The sequence below is a fragment of the Theobroma cacao genome, chromosome 3 (assembly GCF_053813885.1).
Source record: "Theobroma cacao isolate CCN51 chromosome 3, ASM5381388v1, whole genome shotgun sequence".
Lineage (NCBI taxonomy): Eukaryota > Viridiplantae > Streptophyta > Magnoliopsida > Malvales > Malvaceae > Theobroma > Theobroma cacao.
The window spans coordinates 38,434,181-38,454,140 of record NC_142641.1 but is presented as its reverse complement, the minus strand read 5'-3'; the positions used below and the strand labels follow the sequence as shown (position 1 = coordinate 38,454,140).

At 36.8% G+C, this 19,960-nt stretch overlaps 4 protein-coding genes across 9 annotated transcripts; 3 read left to right on the top strand and 1 right to left on the bottom strand.

Moving 5' to 3' along the window:
* The first annotated feature begins 3,421 nt into the window (after positions 1–3,421).
* Positions 3,422–8,251, top strand: LOC18605470 (hydroxymethylglutaryl-CoA synthase-like). Of its 2 annotated transcripts, XM_007038486.3 has the most exons (12): positions 3,428–3,706; positions 3,812–3,918; positions 4,168–4,300; positions 4,822–4,965; positions 5,652–5,810; positions 5,965–6,038; positions 6,122–6,197; positions 6,287–6,342; positions 6,591–6,678; positions 6,772–6,912; positions 7,022–7,171; positions 7,783–8,251. In XM_007038486.3, exons 1-12 carry the CDS (start codon positions 3,635–3,637, stop codon positions 7,975–7,977), a joined length of 1,395 nt encoding a protein of 464 aa, XP_007038548.3. In that variant the 5' UTR covers positions 3,428–3,634; the 3' UTR covers positions 7,978–8,251. The 2 variants fall into 2 exon arrangements, with proteins under 2 accessions (XP_088660581.1, XP_007038548.3); XM_088804455.1 differs by lacking the exon at positions 7,783–8,251 and having other exon boundaries at positions 3,422–3,706; positions 7,026–7,167.
* Positions 8,252–9,145: 894 nt separating this feature from the next.
* LOC18605469 (TCP family transcription factor) lies at positions 9,146–10,640 on the top strand. Its single transcript, XM_018117519.2, has 2 exons — positions 9,146–9,178; positions 9,415–10,640. Exon 2 carries the CDS (start codon positions 9,442–9,444, stop codon positions 10,489–10,491), a length of 1,050 nt encoding a protein of 349 aa, XP_017973008.2. The 5' UTR covers positions 9,146–9,178; positions 9,415–9,441; the 3' UTR covers positions 10,492–10,640.
* Positions 10,641–12,608: 1,968 nt separating this feature from the next.
* Positions 12,609–13,969, top strand: LOC18605468 (Peroxidase superfamily protein). The gene is given in 5 exon segments (XM_018117521.2): positions 12,609–12,892; positions 12,996–13,184; positions 13,267–13,290; positions 13,292–13,375; positions 13,377–13,969. Coding segments are annotated over 5 exon segments (975 nt in total). The 5' UTR covers positions 12,609–12,670; the 3' UTR covers positions 13,833–13,969.
* On the bottom strand, positions 13,968–17,397 carry LOC18605467 (2-oxoglutarate (2OG) and Fe(II)-dependent oxygenase superfamily protein). Of its 5 annotated transcripts, none has more exons than XM_007038482.3 (5): positions 17,195–17,396; positions 16,206–16,453; positions 15,658–15,871; positions 15,334–15,490; positions 13,968–14,530 (listed from the first exon to the last, which is right to left on the bottom strand). In XM_007038482.3, the coding sequence occupies exons 1-4, from the start codon at positions 17,339–17,341 to the stop codon at positions 15,368–15,370; spliced, it is 732 nt and encodes a 243-aa protein (XP_007038544.3). In that variant the 5' UTR covers positions 17,342–17,396; the 3' UTR covers positions 13,968–14,530; positions 15,334–15,367. The 5 variants fall into 5 exon arrangements, with proteins under 5 accessions (XP_007038544.3, XP_007038543.3, XP_017973048.2 ...); XM_007038481.3 differs by having other exon boundaries at positions 15,338–15,490; positions 17,195–17,395; XM_018117559.2 differs by having other exon boundaries at positions 15,338–15,490; positions 16,206–16,461; positions 17,195–17,333.
* Positions 17,398–19,960: the final 2,563 nt, after the last annotated feature.

Genomic DNA, 19,960 nt, shown 5'->3' with positions numbered 1-19,960 from the left:
TCAAATTTTGATCTTTCCTCATATGAGATTTTTGCATAACACAAACATCCAAAAGGTTTTGAAATGAGCAACAAAAAGCTTATGTCCAAACCATAACTCAAAAGCCATTTGCTGAGATAGTACTCTGGAATAAGTTCTGTTTAGTATATAATTTAAAGTATTCACAGCCTCTGCCTAGAAATACTTAGGCATATTTATTTAGTATAGTAGACACTTTGTCATTTAGTGTTCTATTCTTTCTTTCTGCCTTACCATTTTGCTATGAACTATAGGTTCCTGTTAGTTGATATTGCACCCCATAATTTGTTAAATACTTCTCAAATTCTGCTATTGTAAATTCAATACCATTGTCACTTCTCAAGGTCTTAATGGTTGAGCTTGAAAAGGTTTTTACCAGGGCTTTAAACTGAACAAACTTATCCAAGGCACCAGATTTTTGCTTGATGAAATACACTTAGTAGTATTTTGTGAAGTCATTAATTAACAAGATGTAATATCTACTACCATTTAAGGAAGGATTCTTCATTGGCCCACGAAGATCAGTATGGACCAATTCTAGTTTTTCAGTTGCTTTCCACTTACTCACTTTAGGAAAAGGCTTCCTTGTTTGCTTACCAAATTGATAAGCTTAACACAACTTGTTTGGCTTTAGATTGCAAGCAATCTTTCAACAATGCCTTTAGATACCATAAGTGACAAAGAAGTGTAGTTTACATGACCAAGTCTTTTATGCCAAGTTTCAGACAAGTCATGTTCATTATATAAAGCCAAGTAAGTTGTGTCAACTAGATTCAATGGATAGCAATTATTCTTCATTTCTACAATAAATAGTTCTTCTCTATGTGGATCAAAGACTGTGCACAATTGATCTTTGAATAGCGAGGCATAATGCTTCTTTGAGTATTGACTAACACTCAGTAAATTTTGGTTAGCTTCTGGAACATAATGTACACTATTAATAAACTTATATCCTGAAACTGTCTCAACTCTCACAATTCCAACTCCAAGTATTCTCAGAAAGGTTCCATCTCCTATCTTAACTTTGGACTGAAAACTAGCATCCAAGATAGTGAAAAGACCTTTGTTACCTATGAGATGGTGTGAGTAGGCACTATCCAGTAGCTAGATATTGGTTTTTTCTGAGTCTTCCCCCATTGTAGCCATAAACAGAACCTCATCATCATTGTCTTCTTGTTCTGCTACAGCTGCTCAAGTTGTAGATTCAGTTTTCTTTGCTTTGCATACCTTCTTTACATGTCCCATCTGCTAGCATGCCCTACATTTAACAGTGGGCCTATACCAATAGTACTTCTCAGAATGATTCTTCTTTTTACATATAGAGCTAGGTGGATATTTATCTGTTAAATTTTCCTGCTTCCTTTCTCCACTTTTGTTTCTCCCTTTTTGTTCAGCCTTCTTTGAACCTCCCCTTTTTACTTTCAATCCCTTAGTTTTTGCGACTAGTGCATTCTCCACATATTCAGATCTCATGGCTCTCCTTTGCTCAAGAACTAGTAGATTATTAATGAGCTCATTTACAATAAGCTTAGTCAAATCCTTAGAGTCTTCTAAGGAGGTGATCTTAGATTCAAATCGTTTGAGTAAGCTAATGAGAAACTTAGCTACAATTCTCCTCTCAGTAACTATTTCTCTTATCAACCTTAGCTTATTAACAATCTTAAGAACTCTATCAGAATAAGCTTGTATTCCGTCATTATTCCTCATCTTCAAAGTTTCAAACTTTCTAGTAAGATTCACAATCTAATGCATTTTGGTAGTTTCATTACCCTGAAATTCTTCTTTAAGTGTATCCTAAACTAACTTGGGATTTTCGAAATTAATAATTCTAGAAAAAATATTCTCAGATACAGCTGATTGAAGATAGATTAGAGCTTTGTACCTTTTAGTGACCTCCTCACTGTGTTACTTTATCTTGGCAATTGTTAGGTTGGCATGTCGTTACATAGGAACTTCACTATTCTCCACAACCTCCCAAAGGTCAAAAGCCTTCAAGTAGGATCTCATTTTCACAACCCAAACCCTATAATTTGAGCTTGTGAACGTTGGTTCTGTTGATGCTAAAAAACTAGTGGTTGCAATAAATACCTTGCTCCAATCACTAAATAGACAACGAAAGTAGAGATCCCTCAAGACAAACGCTCTGATACTATGAAAAAAAACTGAAATAAAGCTCACAAGGATCAAAGATAAATTTTCAGAGAGAAAAACTAAGGAACAAAGCAAGAACAAAGAAATTGGAATCAACAAACCAACGATTCCTTTTTCATTTTTTAAATTTATACTAACTCTGGCCTCGTCATTACAATCGCTCCGCAAAGCTCAAATTAGTAACGAGCATAGAAAAAACAAGAGAAAATACAGCTGACCACAATATTCAAAGCTTTGAATTTTGTGCCAGCAACTGTTTACAACAGCTATTACAGAAAACAAAATAAAAAAACACTTAGCCTTTGATGGCTTAACAAACAAACACATGAAATGACAACAGATAAGTTGTATAATTAAGCAGCAAGCAATATAACCAAAAGGAAATGACACTACAAGCTATGTTTCAACATAAAAGAAAAAGAACAAAATGATGTCGTATAAACACCCTTCAATCATTTTCTTAAGGGCTGATAATTCATGCCCTTATTTGAAACTTCAGCTACTAGAATCACAAAATTCAACATGCTTATGAGATGTGAAAGTGAAACAAATTTAAGAGCTGATAAAATAACTTGTTTGAGCTAAAAGAGAGAAAATAGAACTTGGAAAAGGATACTGTTCCACTAGTGAAAATTAATACCAAAGTTTGATACTACTTGCCTACATTAATACTTCAACTTGTACAGGTACAACTCATGGTTTAGACATGCATCTTTTTAATCTAACTTGATAATTATTTAATTAATATGAATGAATTCGATTCAATTTATTCTTATCGTTAAATTTTTTTTATAATTAAAAGAGGAGGGATTCAAACTCTACTATTTAGTAAAAAGATTATACATTAATTAATGAGTCACATGCTTAGATGCTCTTATCAATGAACTTACATTTGATTACAAATGTAATGCGCGAAATAAGGTAAAATTAACTGTTAGAATATTGGTTACAATAAATTTATTTTCAATCCACTAATTGCTTTTGGGAGAACAACCGGAAGGACAAGTAGGTAGTACTACCGTACTAGCGTTTAGGTTTGGACCACCAGAATTGGGAACTGAAAGGAGAGACAAAACGACACAGTCTGGGGCCAGAGCGGGGGGTGGGGGGGTGGGGCGCGACGAAAGAGTCACATCACTCGGTCGCTGACGGAGATCACATGGGCAAAATGAAATGATGGTTTGATTTTTCCTTTGGAAAAGGTGGTAGTTGAGGTTCATTAGGGGATATTACTGAATTAGCTATATCTACCTTTCCACGCTCCACAATGGCATCCCCTGTAAATATCTCTCAAAAACACTGGTACCAAGTTTGTTATGTTTTTTCGCTTTCCTTCGCTTCGCTCCGGCGCACTCTCACGCTCTTCTCCCTCCCTGTCCTTCGAATCCTTCAGAAATCATTTTTGTGTCTTTTCTTTTTCGTCTCTCTCGTTTTCTCGGTGTCCAAACAAGAACCTTGAACTGAAATGGTTTCCCATCCCGAAAACGTAGGAATTCTCGCCATCGATATCTACTTCCCTCCTACTTGTATCCAGCAGGTAGTGATTTAATTTATCATTGGTTTTGTTCGGAATTTTATTTGATTAAGCTGATCAAACCGAAATGTAGTAATATTGGTTATTGCTACCAAAATTATATTATAGGAAGTACTGGAGGCACACGATGGTGCCAGCAAAGGAAAATACACCATTGGGCTTGGACAAGATTGCATGGCTTTTTGTACAGAAGTGGAAGATGTTATCTCAATGAGGTTATTTCATTTTCATTTATTTATCAATGCCTTCATTTCCCCTTTTGCTGAACTCCATGCTTAAAGAGAAGTTTAATTCTTGTTTAGAGCCCTTGTTATTGGATTCTTAGTTGCTTACAAATGCATTATTAACAAGTTGAGGTTATAATGCCACTCTTCTTGGTGTTTTTAGTTTTTACTACAACCGTAGCATCTGCAAATATTTGTTGGTAGTTGGTACTATGTTTTTGTTCCCTCTTTTGCTTTCAGTTTGACGGTTGTTACCTCACTGCTTGAGAAATATGAAATTGATCCAACTAAAATCGGACGCTTAGAAGTTGGCAGTGAGACCGTCATTGACAAGAGCAAGTCCATCAAGACCTTCCTGATGCAAATCTTTGAGGTATTTTCTTCTTCTTCTTCATTTTTTTTTTAATTTTTGTAATTCTAGATTACATATAATCTATGAGAAAAAGGTAGGTATTTATGGTGCACAGTTGGCTACTGCTTTAAGCCAAACGCCTGAATTGGGTGGATAATTAAGCAACTCAACTACAATATTTATGTTTGCTACCGTGTTGAGATTGATATTTTCAGCATTATCAATTTGACCTATTTAAGCTTACAGAGGCCCGAGCAAGCAAGCAATTATTACCCCATAAGGATTAACATGGCACTTAAAGTTAGGTTTTCTCTACACTTTTTTAGAACATGATTGAAGTGCATAGGAAAAGAAGGCTCGTATTTATTAAACATGTGCAGATAGAGCATTTCTATACACACACACACACACACACAAACACACGCACACATATGTATATGTATGTATGTATTTTCTATTTATGTGTATATGATATGTCTTTCTCCCCTCTTGCTCGCTGCAATTAAATAAATGCAAGTTTCTTATGTCTATTTGTAAAACAGGAATGTGGTAACACTGACATTGAAGGAGTTGACTCAACAAATGCATGCTATGGGGGAACTGCAGCTTTATTCAATTGTGTAAACTGGGTGGAAAGTAGTTCATGGGATGGGCGCTATGGGCTGGTTGTGTGCACAGACAGTGCGGTATGATATCCTTGGAGTTAAAACTCTACATTTCATTATTAGTCTTCCTCCTTGTTTTATTTTCTTTTCAAGAAAAAAGGAAAAAGTTCCTGGTTTATTCTCTTCTTCACAAAAGAACACTCTTGATATGAATCTTAGATCACCCCCCAAAATGATCAAGATCTCAAAGCAAATTTAAACATATTTTTATTATCATTTAATGAATTTTGGGGATATCAAAATTTGACTGTTCAATGCATACATGCTTCTGGTGAATGGCATATGCACATGAAATCTAACTAGAGCAAGCTGAACCATATACATAATTGACTCATGGAGTTAATAACTCTGGCTGCTATATCCACTAAAATGTGCATCTATTGTGGTCAGAATTAGAGTGCGAGATAGTGAAGTCATAACTTTTATAATGTGCCAATTTCCAATTATTTTGCCAGCTCAAAAATGCACTTTTCAGCAAAATGAACAATAGTGTTCAGTTTTACTTTTATCCCCTTCACTCCATTCAATCCTTCAGGTAACTCAAACACTCAAGAAACATGTCTTTGAAGGTTTAGCCAAAACTCTCAGAGGCTAAATGAAATGCAATTCTTCTGACTATCAATCATGTGGTATCAATTCCATATTCTTTTCTAGCAAGTTCATTGTCATTATTTAAGGATATTTCAAAACAACAATCCATGTTGTAGGTATATGCAGAAGGGCCAGCTCGGCCTACTGGAGGCGCAGCTGCAATTGCCATGCTGGTTGGGCCAAATGCACCTATTGCTTTTGAGAGCAAATTCAGGGGAAGTCATATGTCACATGCCTATGATTTTTACAAGCCAAATCTTGCAAGTGAATACCCAGTTATACTTTCTCCTATCCTGTCAATCATTTTGTTCAATAATTAAGATGGCAGATTTTGTGATGCATTGCAGTACTTTTGAATTTGATTGTGCGCTGATATAGTAGACTTAACATTGCTTTTATCCTTTGCCCTTTTTTTATTTGCTCTTATAGGTTGTAGATGGAAAATTGTCTCAAACTTGTTATCTTATGGCACTTGATTTGTGCTACAAACATGTCTATGAGAAGTAAGTCTCTGCTGCATCAACAAATGCAGTCTTCTGTTGTCCATCTGTGCGACTAAACATTCATCTTCTTCTACTATTTATAGGTTTGAGAAACTACAGGGGAGGCCATTTTCAATTTCAGATGCTGATTATTTTGTGTTTCATTCTCCTTATAATAAGGTAGTGAAGTTTGCAATTCTGATCAATTTATTTGATTAATTTTTTTTCTAGCTTGATTATTTATATCTTCTCTGGATCTCTGACTGCAGCTTGTTCAGAAGAGTTTTGCTCGGCTGTTCTTCAATGATTTCTTAAGGAATGCCAGGTTTGTATGTCACTTTGCTCCTCCCGTGTATCTTTTTTTGTATAAGTGTCCTCCCGCATGTCATCTTTTTAGTAAGTGTTTTGGAGCATAGTTTTCATGTAATGCTTTATGTCTACATACATGGAGATTTAATTAAAGGGCACTTAACTTACCCTAGTGCATGTTCTACTCCTTCCTAAATTTTACATTTCTATTTCATTCATACTCATAAGTTTCAAATTACTTTCTGCATTTGTGTTAATAAGCAGTTATATTGATGAGGGTGCAAAAGAGAAGCTAACCCCATTTTCAGGCCTATCCAATGATGAGAGCTATCAGAGCCGAGATCTTGAAAAGGTCGTTTTATGAATCTGTCAGTGTTATCAAAATTTGTTCTACCAACTCATAACCAACTGATCGCAGTTTTTGTTTTTTTGGTTAAATATACAGGCAAGTCAACAAGTAGCAAAACCTCTATATGATTCAATGGTGCAACCATCCACCTTATTACCAAAACAAGTTGGTAACATGTATACTGCGTCTCTATATGCAGCATTTGCATCCCTTCTTCACAACAAACATACATCACTGGTAAGAATCTATAATGGTGTTGTTGGTGTAGTTTTCCAATCAACTTTTTGAGCACCCAGTTTCCTTGTTTAAATTGTTCTTGAGCATAAATGTACTCATTTATTTTTAGGCAGGCAAACGGGTAGTAATGTTCTCGTATGGGAGTGGTTTAACTGCCACAATTTTCTCCCTCAAACTTCAAGATGGTCGACATCCTTTCAACTTGTTGAATATTGCAAAACTGATGAATATTTCAGAGAAGTTGAAATTGAGACACGAGGTATTTCTTTTTATTTGTTCCTCTTACTCTTCTATGTTCACCAGCTTCAGCTTATGCCTGTCTTGATTTCAAGGTCAAGAAATACTTATCTGTAATAAGGTGGGATAAGATGGTAGAATAGAGTACTTCCTTTTGTTACCATATGTAAATTATTCCAGCACCTTGTTGCATTTCTGCTTTATTAAGTTTTTACTTTTTCCGCTGAAAATGCAACTTAGAATTTCAAGTGAGCAATTTCAGCATGGAATTTCCATGCTTGCATAAACATTTCTCGGGACATCAAGTTAAAAGGCAGGAGATAAACACTTAAAGCAGAAGGAATTAAGTAAAATAATCAGACTTCTTCTTTGTATTTATTTTCTGGGAAGTGAAAATAGTCCATTTTATCAGATATTCCGAAGGCTGAAAAGGCACATTTAGTAGAAGTTATAGGCAACTCAGGCTTGATTTTAGCAATCAGCAAGAAAAATCATTGTAATGATAGTCTGATCTTTAGGTTCTATCCTATTTATTCTTTGTCTAAATCTATATTCTGTTTCAGATTATTGTTATTCATTGCTTTCAGGGTATGATGAAATAGTTTAAATAAATTTCCTACTCGTCACTCGCAGTTTCCTCCTGAAAAATTTGTCGACACAATGAAGCTAATGGAGCAGCGGTATGGAGCAAAGGACTTTGTCACAAGCAAGGAGAGTAGCCTTCTATTACCAGATACCTACTACCTCACTAAAGTCGACTCAATGTATCGAAGATTTTACAGTCGAAAGGCTAATGCTGCTGCTGCTACACCAGAACGGTTTTGCTAATTAAGGCCAATTGACAACTTAAACTAGGTAAGTGCAAAGGAAAGAGAACTGGGAAATTGTCGTGACATAGCAAGATATGTTATCTGGTTGGGGATTTATTGACTTTATTTTGGCTTATGTTCTAAATAATAGCATTGAAAGAATGGCTAGTTTATATTATCTCGTCCCTCGAAGGGCTCTCACATGTAATCTTGTTATTTTGATTTGGCACATTCGAAATGATTCTACAGATTATGACTTTTTGGCATTTGGTCCAAGATGGGCAGCCTTCCCATATCAACTGAATCTTTGCACAAATCCTCAAATGTGGACTGGTAAAAGTACAATTCTTCTTCTCAAACCAAATTCAGAGCACGGGCCTCTATTAGTGGACGTGCAAATTTAATACTAGTATTTCTTGGGTACGGCTTTTTCTGTTGCAACTGTCCTACCCAAACCCAAACTAAGCACGTCTAATTAATGTCAATTACGAATGAGAAAAGAAATTCATGCAGTCGAGGTTATATTGTTTCTGTCCAATTAAACCTATTGGATTACATCCCCTGCCTGGACTGCAAATCCTAACTCTGCTGAACATGATATGCTGCTAAGTGTGGACAAACCACTCATGCTACTGGGTGGCTGGTGATGCGTTTTTGTTTTCTCAGAAGTGGTTGATGCCACGGAACTTTTCGTAGTTCCGCAACTCATAAAAGGTCAATCATTTTTGCAAGGTTGGGACTTGGAAGAATAAAATCTCTTCTCAAAAGAAAGGTAATCCCTTTTGAAATGTCCTGTTCCATTGTGTTTCTCCATAGAGAAGATTAGAGTACGAATGGCTTGAGCATTTGTGGGTTGAAATTTGAACCCTAAGGAATCATTACTTCCAGTTAAAACTTTATAAAGAAATTCAATCAATTCGTTATCTGACGTAGCGTTTATCAATGGCTATGAGATCACTTGCCCAAGTTGACGTTATCGAACAATATCAACCCCTTTCAAAAATCCCCACAGAAATCTAGAACAGCTTTTCAGGAGAAATTACCAATTTTGACCTAATTATCTTATAAAAACGGGACACGCCACGTGTCACCATCTCCGATCACTAATTGTTAAGAGATGCTCCCAGCCGTCGATTCATTCATCTCTATAAATAAATACTCCTCTTTTCGGGTCCCTCTGTTTCTCTATCTTGTAAAGATGGTGGGGCTGCTTCGTTAGGGTTTGTTCCTTTCTCTCTTCCTCTTTCTATTTAATTTTTTTTTACTTAATTACTTAATCTCTGTTCCACGTCCCACTCTTTCTAATCGGTCTGTCACAGTATGATAGGAAAGGCCAAGAGGCTAAATTCAAAAACCAGTCAACTTATTTTCCCGACTAGAAATTAGGCTACTTTAGAAGAAAATCCTCTCATCTTTTAGGCTAATCCTCCTTAATATTTTGTGGGTTTGTTGATAGGTTGAAAATCCTTTTGCTGCGAAAACCATGGAGTGCAACCAAAATCAAACCATAGAAGAAATCGACGAGAGCATCAACAACAACACCACCATCATCATCATTGAAGAACAACAACAACAAAGCAACAACACCACCCCAAGTTTCTCACCTTCAGAGGCAACCGTAATGGACCCCAACCAACCCATGAAGGAAGAAGACTTAACAGACACGGAGCCACGAGAATTTACCAACTCGACCCTCGTTCATGGCCTCGTTCCAGTCATGCCTGCTGCCCAAACCAACCGCTCTTTTGTCCCCAAACGCCCATCAAAAGACCGTCATACGAAAGTTGAAGGCCGTGGCCGTAGGATCCGCATGCCTGCCACTTGTGCGGCCAGGATTTTCCAGCTGACCAGAGAACTGGGTCACAAGTCCGATGGTGAAACAATCAGGTGGTTATTAGAACACGCGGAACCAGCTATTATTGAAGCTACAGGCACGGGCACGGTCCCTGCTATTGCTGTTTCTGTTAATGGCACTCTCAAGATACCAACTTCTTCAGGGAAACAAGATGGTGACTTGCCAAGAAAACGTAGGAAAAGACCGTCAAATAGTGACTTTATTGACGTTAATGAGCATCAAAGTTCAGTTTCTTCAGGTTTGGCACCAATTGCTCCAGTGACTTATAGCAGCATCAATGTGAATTCGCAAGGGTTGGTTCCTTTATGGCCTATGGGTACTTTTGGTGTTCTTCCTGCTGCTGCTGGTGGGGCGCCTGGTTCAAACCAGGCACAGTTATGGGCGATTCCAGCAACTGCAACACCGTTTTTCAACGTTGCACGTCGACCAATATCTAGCTTTGTGTCTGCTATGCAGCCAGAGGTGCAGGGTTCCAGTGATGGCACGATGGGTTCGAGTGGTGTGCCCAGTTCTAATTCAGGTACTACAAGCGTGGCTGGGGTTAGCAGTAGTAGCAATGGTAATAGTAATAGTACAACCCAGATGCTTAGGGATTTTTCTTTGGAGATTCTTGATAAGAGAGAGCTTCAATTCTTGGGTCGTCCTGCAAATCACCAAACGCCATGTTCAAAGCCTTGAGAGGAGGAGAAGGTTAGGCTTCTTGACTGTGATGATACAGAGTAAGAGTTTAGGGTTTTAGAATGGTTTTTTTATTTTATATTTTGTAATTGTAGGACCATAGGGAAAAAGAAATTGCAAAGAACAGCAAAGGGCTTTGGTCGTTTCAATTTTTTGCTTGCCCATATATTATCTTCTTTCTGCACATATATATATATATAAATATATATATATATAAATATATATATATAAATATATATTTCCATATGCTCCTCGGAAATGTTTTTGGGGAGAAAACTTTTCTGGTCCCACTGACGGTGGGGTCACGTGATATTGGGATATGCACGTGGATGGTGGGTCTCATATTCTGGGGACGCGTGGGGTCGTTTTCTGATGGGTGGGTCAACAAGGAAAGTTGAGGACTAGAGACTAGAGGGGGGGAGGTGTGGTGGCCCGTGGACCAAGCCGAGCGGTTTTATGTGGGCCACACGTACTTGTCACGTGAGGGAGGCACGTGTACCTAGGGGTGCGGACCCCACCGAAACCAAAATTTGTGATGCTGATCTTTTGCTTTGCGTTGCGTTGGCCTTTCTGGTACCAGAAGGCTTCCCTGTGCTGGATGCCTGGATGGTCCCTAACTTTTAACCCCAACTTTTTAGGTCTGCTTTCTGGGCAGACCAGACTGGCCCCTGCTGACACGCGTCATCCGCCGAGCTGTTCTTGTGGGGACCAGCTTTTTTCAGTGCTTGACACGTGGCTTTCTTTCATGCCTCCATTCTCTTTTTTAATCAAGGGACTGATCACGATCATTCGCTTTAGCAAAGTCCTTATTGATGGATATTCTGTCCCATGTACACTTACCAACAATGTAAAGAAAGGATATTCTCCCCTAAAAAATTTGATTCCAAAATTCGGATTTGTCCTTGCGCATTTAAATGGCACTAATTTGGAAGGCTTTGGTATTGGGTTAGTTGTGGTTGCCACAATAATTCCCTAGTCCGTAAGATGAGAAGGTCACTCTCCAATCTCAACCTCTAGTCTTTTCAATTACATGGGTATTGAAATCAATTCACGTTCGGTTGCTCTACAGTCCTAGTTTGAAGAATACACCACCTTTCAGTGGGGCATGTAAAAACTCGAAAAGTTTCTTTTCACTGAATATTTAGAATGGAAAAGACAGTGGCCTTAGGTATTGATAATTTGGAGGCGCATGCATTGCTATTATTACTTTTCTAAACACAAACACAGCATTTATCCTTCACAACACCACAAAAAAGAGAAGAGGCTCTTCTGAAAATTTGATGGTGGTCAATCCCAGCTACCTTTCCTAATTTTGGGTTTGAGGAGCCCAGCAGCCAACATATGCTTTTAACGTCAGGTTGGTCAGCTTCACACGCCACATTTTGCATTTTACATGATATTCCACCTTAGCTTGCATTGAGAGCAAAACCATTTCCCAACTTTTTATGGTCAAGAGTTTTGGGATTCCTTTTCTATTTCTTTGCTTTCTTAGAAGCCAAACAGTACAACAAACTCTTTATTCCGCATATGACAAGAGATCACAGTACAATATGTATGTACTAGTTTAATTTTATTTCTTTTATGTGCTTTGTCCGTCACCGACAGCTCCCATTTCACTAACCAACCTGATAAGTATAAGCCAACTGCCGTGAAGCTGCTACCACGGTTTTGGACTCGTATTTCTTGGTAAGTAATACTACTCGTCTTTACAATAAGAAACCCATGCTCAAGTAGAATCATTTTAACATATCAACCAATACACAATTAAACATGTTAAACTTTTTTGTATAATTAAAAAAAAAATTCAAATTCTGCTCTTTAAATAAAAGATTTAAGCACCAATTAATAAATGAAATACTTGAATGTAATTAAACGTATCAATTTAGTTATATAATATTCCTCAAAAAAATTAATCGAGTATGACTTAAGAGTTTATAATTAGGTGGAAATTTAAACTTGGTCTCAAAGTACACCTGTACCGCGTCAATTTTCCACATTCTGTTCCCGCTATGAGTGACTTAAAAGCATACAGAAATACTTACTAAAGTTTTTTAAAACATTTCTGTTGCCATGACCACTCTATATATACTCCCCTACTCCCATGAATCCTTCATCATCTCTCACATTTTTCTTTTGTTCCTTCTACCCGTTATCTTCATCCAATACCAAAAAAAAAAAAATGGCTACTTTAGCACTAAACAAACTCTTTCTTCCGATTGTTTTCCTTGTACTGATCATAGAAGTTTCACAGTCAAAGGCAGCGCTGGATGCTCGTTACTATGATCAAACATGTCCTGAAGCTGAGAAAATTATACTAGACACTGTGCGTAATGCTTCCATGCATGACCCCAAAGTCCCAGCTCGAATTCTCAGGATGTTCTTTCATGACTGTTTCGTAAGGGTATGTCATTGTACTAAATTCATCCGTCAATGTGTAGTTATTTTAGCTTGAAATTTTCTACTGCGTGTCTTAAGTTTTCTTTAGTTTGTCGAAAAATTGATAGGGGTGCGACGCATCAGTGTTGCTAGACTTGACCCCACAAAACAAAGCAGAGAAAGATGGCCCTCCCAACATCTCTCTTCAAGCATTCTACGTGATTGATGATGCGAAAGCCAAGCTTGAACGGGCATGTCCGCAGACAGTTTCTTGCGCTGATATAATCACCATTGCAGCAAGAGATGTAGTGGCAATGGTAATTTTGAAACTCTTTATGTAAGTCGCTTAACCTTGCAACACATTTTGATAAGTTTCCTTCTTGTTTTTGTTCACTCCAGTCTGGGGGTCCCTTCTGGAATGTACTTAAAAGGAAGGAAAGATGGAAGAGTCTCCAGTGCAGCCGAAACAATTAACTTACCAGCGCCAACTTTCAACGTTTCGCAACTCAATTCAAAGTTTTGCTAAGAGAGGTTTAGGGGTCAAGGATTTGGTGGCTCTATCTGGAGGTCACACTCTAGGTTTCTCACACTGTTCTTCCTTCCAAGCTCGGCTCCATAATTTCAGTTCAGTTCATGACATCGACCCTAGTTTGAACAGTGAATTTGCAGAAACTCTGAGAAAGAAATGCCCGAAACCCAACAAGGATAGGAATGCAGGACAGTTCTTGGACTCCACAGCGTCAATTTTTGATAATAACTACTACAAACAACTTTTGGCAGGAAAAGGTGTGTTCGGATCTGACCAAGCAATCATCAGTGATTACAGGACAAGATGGATTGTTGAATCATTTGCCAAGGATCAAACTTTGTTCTTCAAAGAATTTGCAGCGTCGATGGTGAAACTTGGAAATGTGGGGGTGATTGAAAATGGAGAAGTGAGATTGAAATGCCGAGTGGTAAATTGAGGCTGACACAGAGATCACAAAAAGAGCGGCTACAAGACATTTTCCCATATTTCATTATGCGAATGAGGCTATTAACGATCCGATGTCCTTTTGAATTTAAATAAACTTGATATTCTTAATACACAACATAGTATATAGCAAAAGGCATGTTTCCTTCTTATCAGCACAACATTGACTAACCATACTGTATGTTTCAAGGTACATAAATAATTACCGTATTATGTATCCAAAAACAAAAATATTACAGTAAATTTATCTGATAGTTCACATTTTCGAAATTCTGCCGACCTCATTCTACTTTGGTTTATAAAAGACCCATTGTTCCGACTGGGAAAACAGACAGGCCCTTTAATGTTGCTAATTGTAGGTCATTAAAATGAGAATTAACATGTTGGCTAGTATAATCTTGCTCGAGGAGGTAATGCCTCATCCCCAAACGTGATCTCTGTTATCTGGTTTTACTCGCAAACGTATGCTCTAGATGGAAGTTTCAGAATTGGTTTCTCTATTCACTAATGCCTCAGTAATGGCAATGTGTAGCTTTATCTCATTCACCGAGATAAGCATAACAATCTTCACCTCATACAGAGTCCAAGGCAAATATCAAAATCACAAAGAAGCTGGACTCACTAAGCTAATGATGTCTAACTTCTCAAAGAAGGTGGCAATGATGTTTGTTACCAGATGTCAACAAAGCTCTGAAAATGAAATTGAATGTTAAAATTCTTATCAGATAAAGCATTTGCATAATGTTAACACTAGATGACAGTCTATCACTAATATACATCATTTCAATTGGCATGAAAAATAGAGCTCAAAATATGCTTTAAAATTGTTAATCATCTCAACTGTATTAAGATGAAGTATATGGTTGATGTCCACTTTGCTTATTGAGTCAGCATGATTTCAAAAATGCCTGGCATTTCCCTGACCAGGATGCATTACAATTAGAGCAAGATGCATATACGCTTTAAAAGCAATTCCAAATAAGAACCTAGAAGTGCATACATGGGAAAGTGATAATTAAAGATAAAAAATTGTAACTTGGAAGGACAAAAGTATATTTCTGATTAAAAGATAGGCACATAAATAACCATGTGAAAGAATGCTCCCTCACTCTGGTGACACTATCAAGTAAGAATGCAGAAAAAGTAAACTATGATAAATCTAATAGCATGAGCCATAATTTAGCAGCAACATTAGCATTTAATAATTCAAAAAAGTTGCTACTAATTGCAAAGTTCTCCAATAGCCCGTGGAGAAGGCTTATCCTAGAATATTCCTTTTTGTTTTCTTTCTGTCAAAGAATGTTCCTAGGCATGATAACATGCCATAAAGTCTAGAAATCTAGTTACCTGAGGATAATCCAAGGCTGTGTATCACAATTTCTAAAAGGGAATAGAATAATAGATCCGTATACTTTTGTCTTAGATGTATCAGTTACTAGCCAAACAAGAAAAGATGTTGCTACAGCTATTGTACATCACAGAAGAAAACTTACCAACCTTTCTCATTTCAAAAACTATGGCTTCTCCTCAAGCAAACACCACATCTGAACGGAAAACATACTTGATGCCCTTGGACACATTTCGAGCTTCATGCAGCATACATTTGTCACCATGAATGTGTAGGAGAGCCATTCCTTCAGCAGGAGCTACCTGCAGATCAATATTACATCAATACACCCAGGATACCCCAAAGTAGGCCATACAGCTAATCCAATACGAATTTAAAAAAATTAAAACAAAATGAAAGGGGAGGATTGTTGTTTTGGGAGAGGGATGAAAAAAATATAAAAAAGGAGACAAATTGAAAAGAAATTTACCTCTGCTACAACACCATTCCTTGAACCATAGAAGACAGTCTCCCCTCCAACTAGAGGCTCTGATACAGAATCCTTTTGGTTGCTTGAATCACTTTTACCATTGGTTTTGGAACCACCACTTAAATATATTAACAAAGTATAATGGGTGCACTTTCCCGCTCCAAGATCAACACTTTCATCAATATGCCGCCCAAAGCGTTGCCCAACCTTATACCTGGAAGTGGAACATTCTTTGCATGGTAAATACTAAAAACAGTGAAGTCCTAAACAAAGTTCAGCATTCCTTGTACACTAAGGAAGCAAATCATACAGTAAAATTGATTGAGAAACCTTCAACATCAATAATAATCTTTTATAAACCAGCCAAGATAATACTTTTGTGAATTAAGTTACATATGTGGTTTTGCAAGTTAGCTATGCATAGCAAAATTATTCTTTAATCTTCACGAAGCACTTCAGAGATAGAAAATCTAGCATTAACTGACCGAAATTATGCTATTTATTCACATGAAGAAAAGTAAGAATCTAAGAGAATAGATTAAATGAACCTGTAAAATCTTATATTTGGATTCAAGCCAACAGCAACCTTCCCCCTAATTTTAATATCAGAAAATAATTTGCTGAGTCCAGACTGCCATATAGCATCCGCAAGAGCAGGATCATTGACAGATATTCGGTCATTGTCTCGGTACGCTTCACCTCTTGTTGGACCAAGACTTCCTTGGTGTTCAAAACCAATTGACTCTGCAGCTTTAATAAATGCCCTTGATTCTACAGATGAGAAGAAATTCTGCACCTGCATATCTTAAAACAGTAGAATCATTACCATCCATAAATTCCAACAAAATCACATTCCACCAGAAAGCAATTCCCTTCTATCACTTATATGAGCCGGAATTCAAGAGAAAAATTTTAATGCCTAATAAAGATACAAATCATGTTGTTAGCAAGTGTGATTTTCCCAGCATTCTCTACCAAAAAGTTCAAGTCTTGGGTCTTGTATGTTGAGGTTGTCAAACTAAAATCAAATTCAATTTAAAGCAAAGTCCGCACAAAGATATTATACACGGGCAGAATTCGGAACCAAATTCAACTTATACCTGACGCACACTCTGTCTAAACGTTTTATGATCCAATTAGAAGTTTAAAAAAAAAAAATCAGCTTTTATGAACTCATTATTAGACCAAATGAAAGCTGCCAAAAGATCTAGACCAGAGTCACAGTTCTATTCACTTTTCTAACTAATTTCACCCCTTATAAGAACCCAGATACAAAACGCTTGAAAATTTGAAGCTTTTAACAAACAATTGGACTATGACTTTAAAAGAATAACATTGAAGTGGGCACAACTGCAATCATTAACACTGTTTATTATAGGCATTACCAAATCTTTCCTTTCATGAAAACAGAAACAAGATTCAAATTTCAAATCCAATAACTGAACATCAATGAATAATCTCGTAATTGCATTTTAAAAAAAGGTAAAAAAATTGGAGATTAAAAAATATAAAAAAGTGAAATTAAAGAGAAACGTACGGTGAAGAGATCGGTGTCTTTAAGGCGCCTAATCTGGAGGTTCAGTTTGGGTTTAACAACAGGCCACTTTGCCGTTGTTGCTGCTTTCTTGTTATCTGCTGCTCTTCTCTCCCCCATTTTTCTCTTCTTTGTTCCTGCCTCTTCCATTCAAACACTATACGTACCGAAATCAAACAGCTACTTTTACTTGATTGACGATGTGAATTGTAATAAAACGTTACAAGCCCATGGCACTTTCCTATTGGACCTTAGCCCAATATAAAATCCTATTTGTAACTTACAATTGCATGAACAAATGTCTTTTTTTGGGGGGGATAGAATAAAAAATTTATTATTTTATTTAAAAGGATGAATCAAAATTTTCACTTTTATAATATTCCTTTATTTCTTCAAAAAAAATATTGATTATTATTAACTCTTTAATTAAATGAGAAATTAAAATGATAAAATTATGCCTAATTAACAATGAATAGTAAATTTGGTTTATCAAGCTAAATAGAGGAATAAAAATTTAGACTCTTTGTCTTTTTGTTTAGATCTAAAATTCCATCTTGGAATCAATATTTTTAGGTATAGGCTGGCGTAATTGGTGAAGTAGCCTTTGGACCACCAGCGGCCCATTGCATCTCTCCCTGTGTTTTTTAACAGAAAGTAGGATGATGGAAGGAGACTGAGACAGGCAGGAGATTGGCTCCAATTTCCCTTCTCCCTCGTGAATATGCCCCATGCCCCCAGGAATGTGAAAAGTCTTTTCCACCCCTCCTCCTCCGCAAGAGTCGCTTCTTTAAACTCTGACCACCAATTCCACTCCCTGTGGTCAACTTTGTAGTCATTGTACTTGATTCTTCACCATCTTTTCTAGTTCAATTACCTTTTGCCACGTTGATGCCACAGCCAAAGTCTTTTCCCTCAGCTAATAGTTTTGTACATCTTCCCTTACCTGGTGTGATTGAAAACGATATAATTAACTAGTGTCATATTAGTGCCAGGGAAATTTTGTCATATTTGATTTGAATCATTTGATAATGACTTTAGTGCACCGTTGAAAATTCAAATGCCATGCAATGAATTTTTAGAAAGAATTAGGTTGAAAAAACACAGGATATTTATACCAAAGTTGGCAGTAATTAAGGAATATAGAAAAGGAGACAAAAGGAAAAGTTACCCCTTTAAGTAATTGAGTAATGTAATGTAAAAGACTAATAATTAAAGCGTGAAAGGGAATTTCTCCAAAGAGAAAAAAAGTAGAATGGGACAAAATTTTAGAAGGTTAAATTGTAAGTATTAAATAAAAATGGCCAACAACTCAATAAGGTTTTATCCCAAAGATGTAGTGAAGGATTTAAAAACTATGAAATCTCATATTCAAAAACTTCACTATATATGGGTTTAATTAGTCTAATTTTATATTAATTTTTTAATTGCATGTTGATTTATTGGTTAATTGTTGTTAGTTTATTGTATTAATTTGTAAAGGCAGTATATGCTTGATCATGAAAAGATTTCACAACATAAAAAGTGTGCATAAAATAAAAAACATAAGTTGCTTAAAAAGTGTAATTAAAACTAAAATTTGTCATAGACATAGGTCACTATTCTGATGCCATTCAATTATATTAAAAAAAACCAGTAATTTTTTCTATTTCTTTTATCTATTTTTTAATTTTTCACTTTTTATTCTTTTTGAATAAATATGTGCTTTTAAAAAATTTCAAATAAGATTTTTTGCACTTTATTTGACACATGTCAAATTAGTTGTCATTTGGGGCTAAACTTAAGATTGTGGAAGGTGCAAAACACAAGTCATGCGTCATTGCAAAGAAAACAAACAACATGAGAGAGGATACTCAGCGTAAGATATGGCAGGACTGTCAGTCTTGGAGAAGGGAGGGTCAAGTGTCGAGAAATTGTATCATAGGCCAGTTGAAATCGAGGAAGGGTAATATAAGAAGCAGAGAGGATGGGAAGCACAAGAAGGATAGGATGGAAGGAAGTGTGGGTCTCACAGATGAAGATTTTAAAGGTAATCTAGCTCGGGCCAAATCAGGGACGAATGGGATGGATGCCAGTGCATTCGATAGGCTTTATACTATGAAGAACTTGCCTGATAACAATAAAAATGGACCAAGCCAAGTAAACTTTGAGCTGCATCGGGATGGCGGACGGCGAGGCCAGCAGACTGGGCAAAGTGGGGGAAATTTTATGTAGGTTTGAAGGAAATGATCACAAGCAAGTGATGTGAGCAGTGTCAAACCCGCCGACACCTTAAAGACCAGTGCTCAGTTAAAAGGGTCTATGCTCGATGTGAAGGTTGAAAGGAACAGCCATAGCAATGTGGCATTGATGAAACCAGAGTGGTGGCAAGTGTGAGGATGAGAGGGGTGGAGAAAGGGAAGAAAATTAGAGGAACTCTGGGCATTTAAAGAGTGATATCAAAGTAAGTTAGGATCTTTATGAATGTTCTGAACAACGTGAAGTTTTGGATGAATCAAGCTGCTCCAAAAGGGAAGTTGATGTGAGGCTTCAGGAATCGTTAGAGAGGGAAATAACAATATGATGGGGAGTAAAGGATACAATAGCAACAGTTTCATTGAAGTCCAGGTTAAGCTAGTGTTAGTAGAAGGATAAAGTCAAGACAAAGAATAGAGGGCGGAAGGTGAAATGAAAAGAAGCAAGAAAGAGAGAATGAGGATAAAAGGAAGAAAATGACTGATGGAGAAATTTAGGGAAAGAAGAGAAATGAATGAAATTGATCGAGATGAAGGT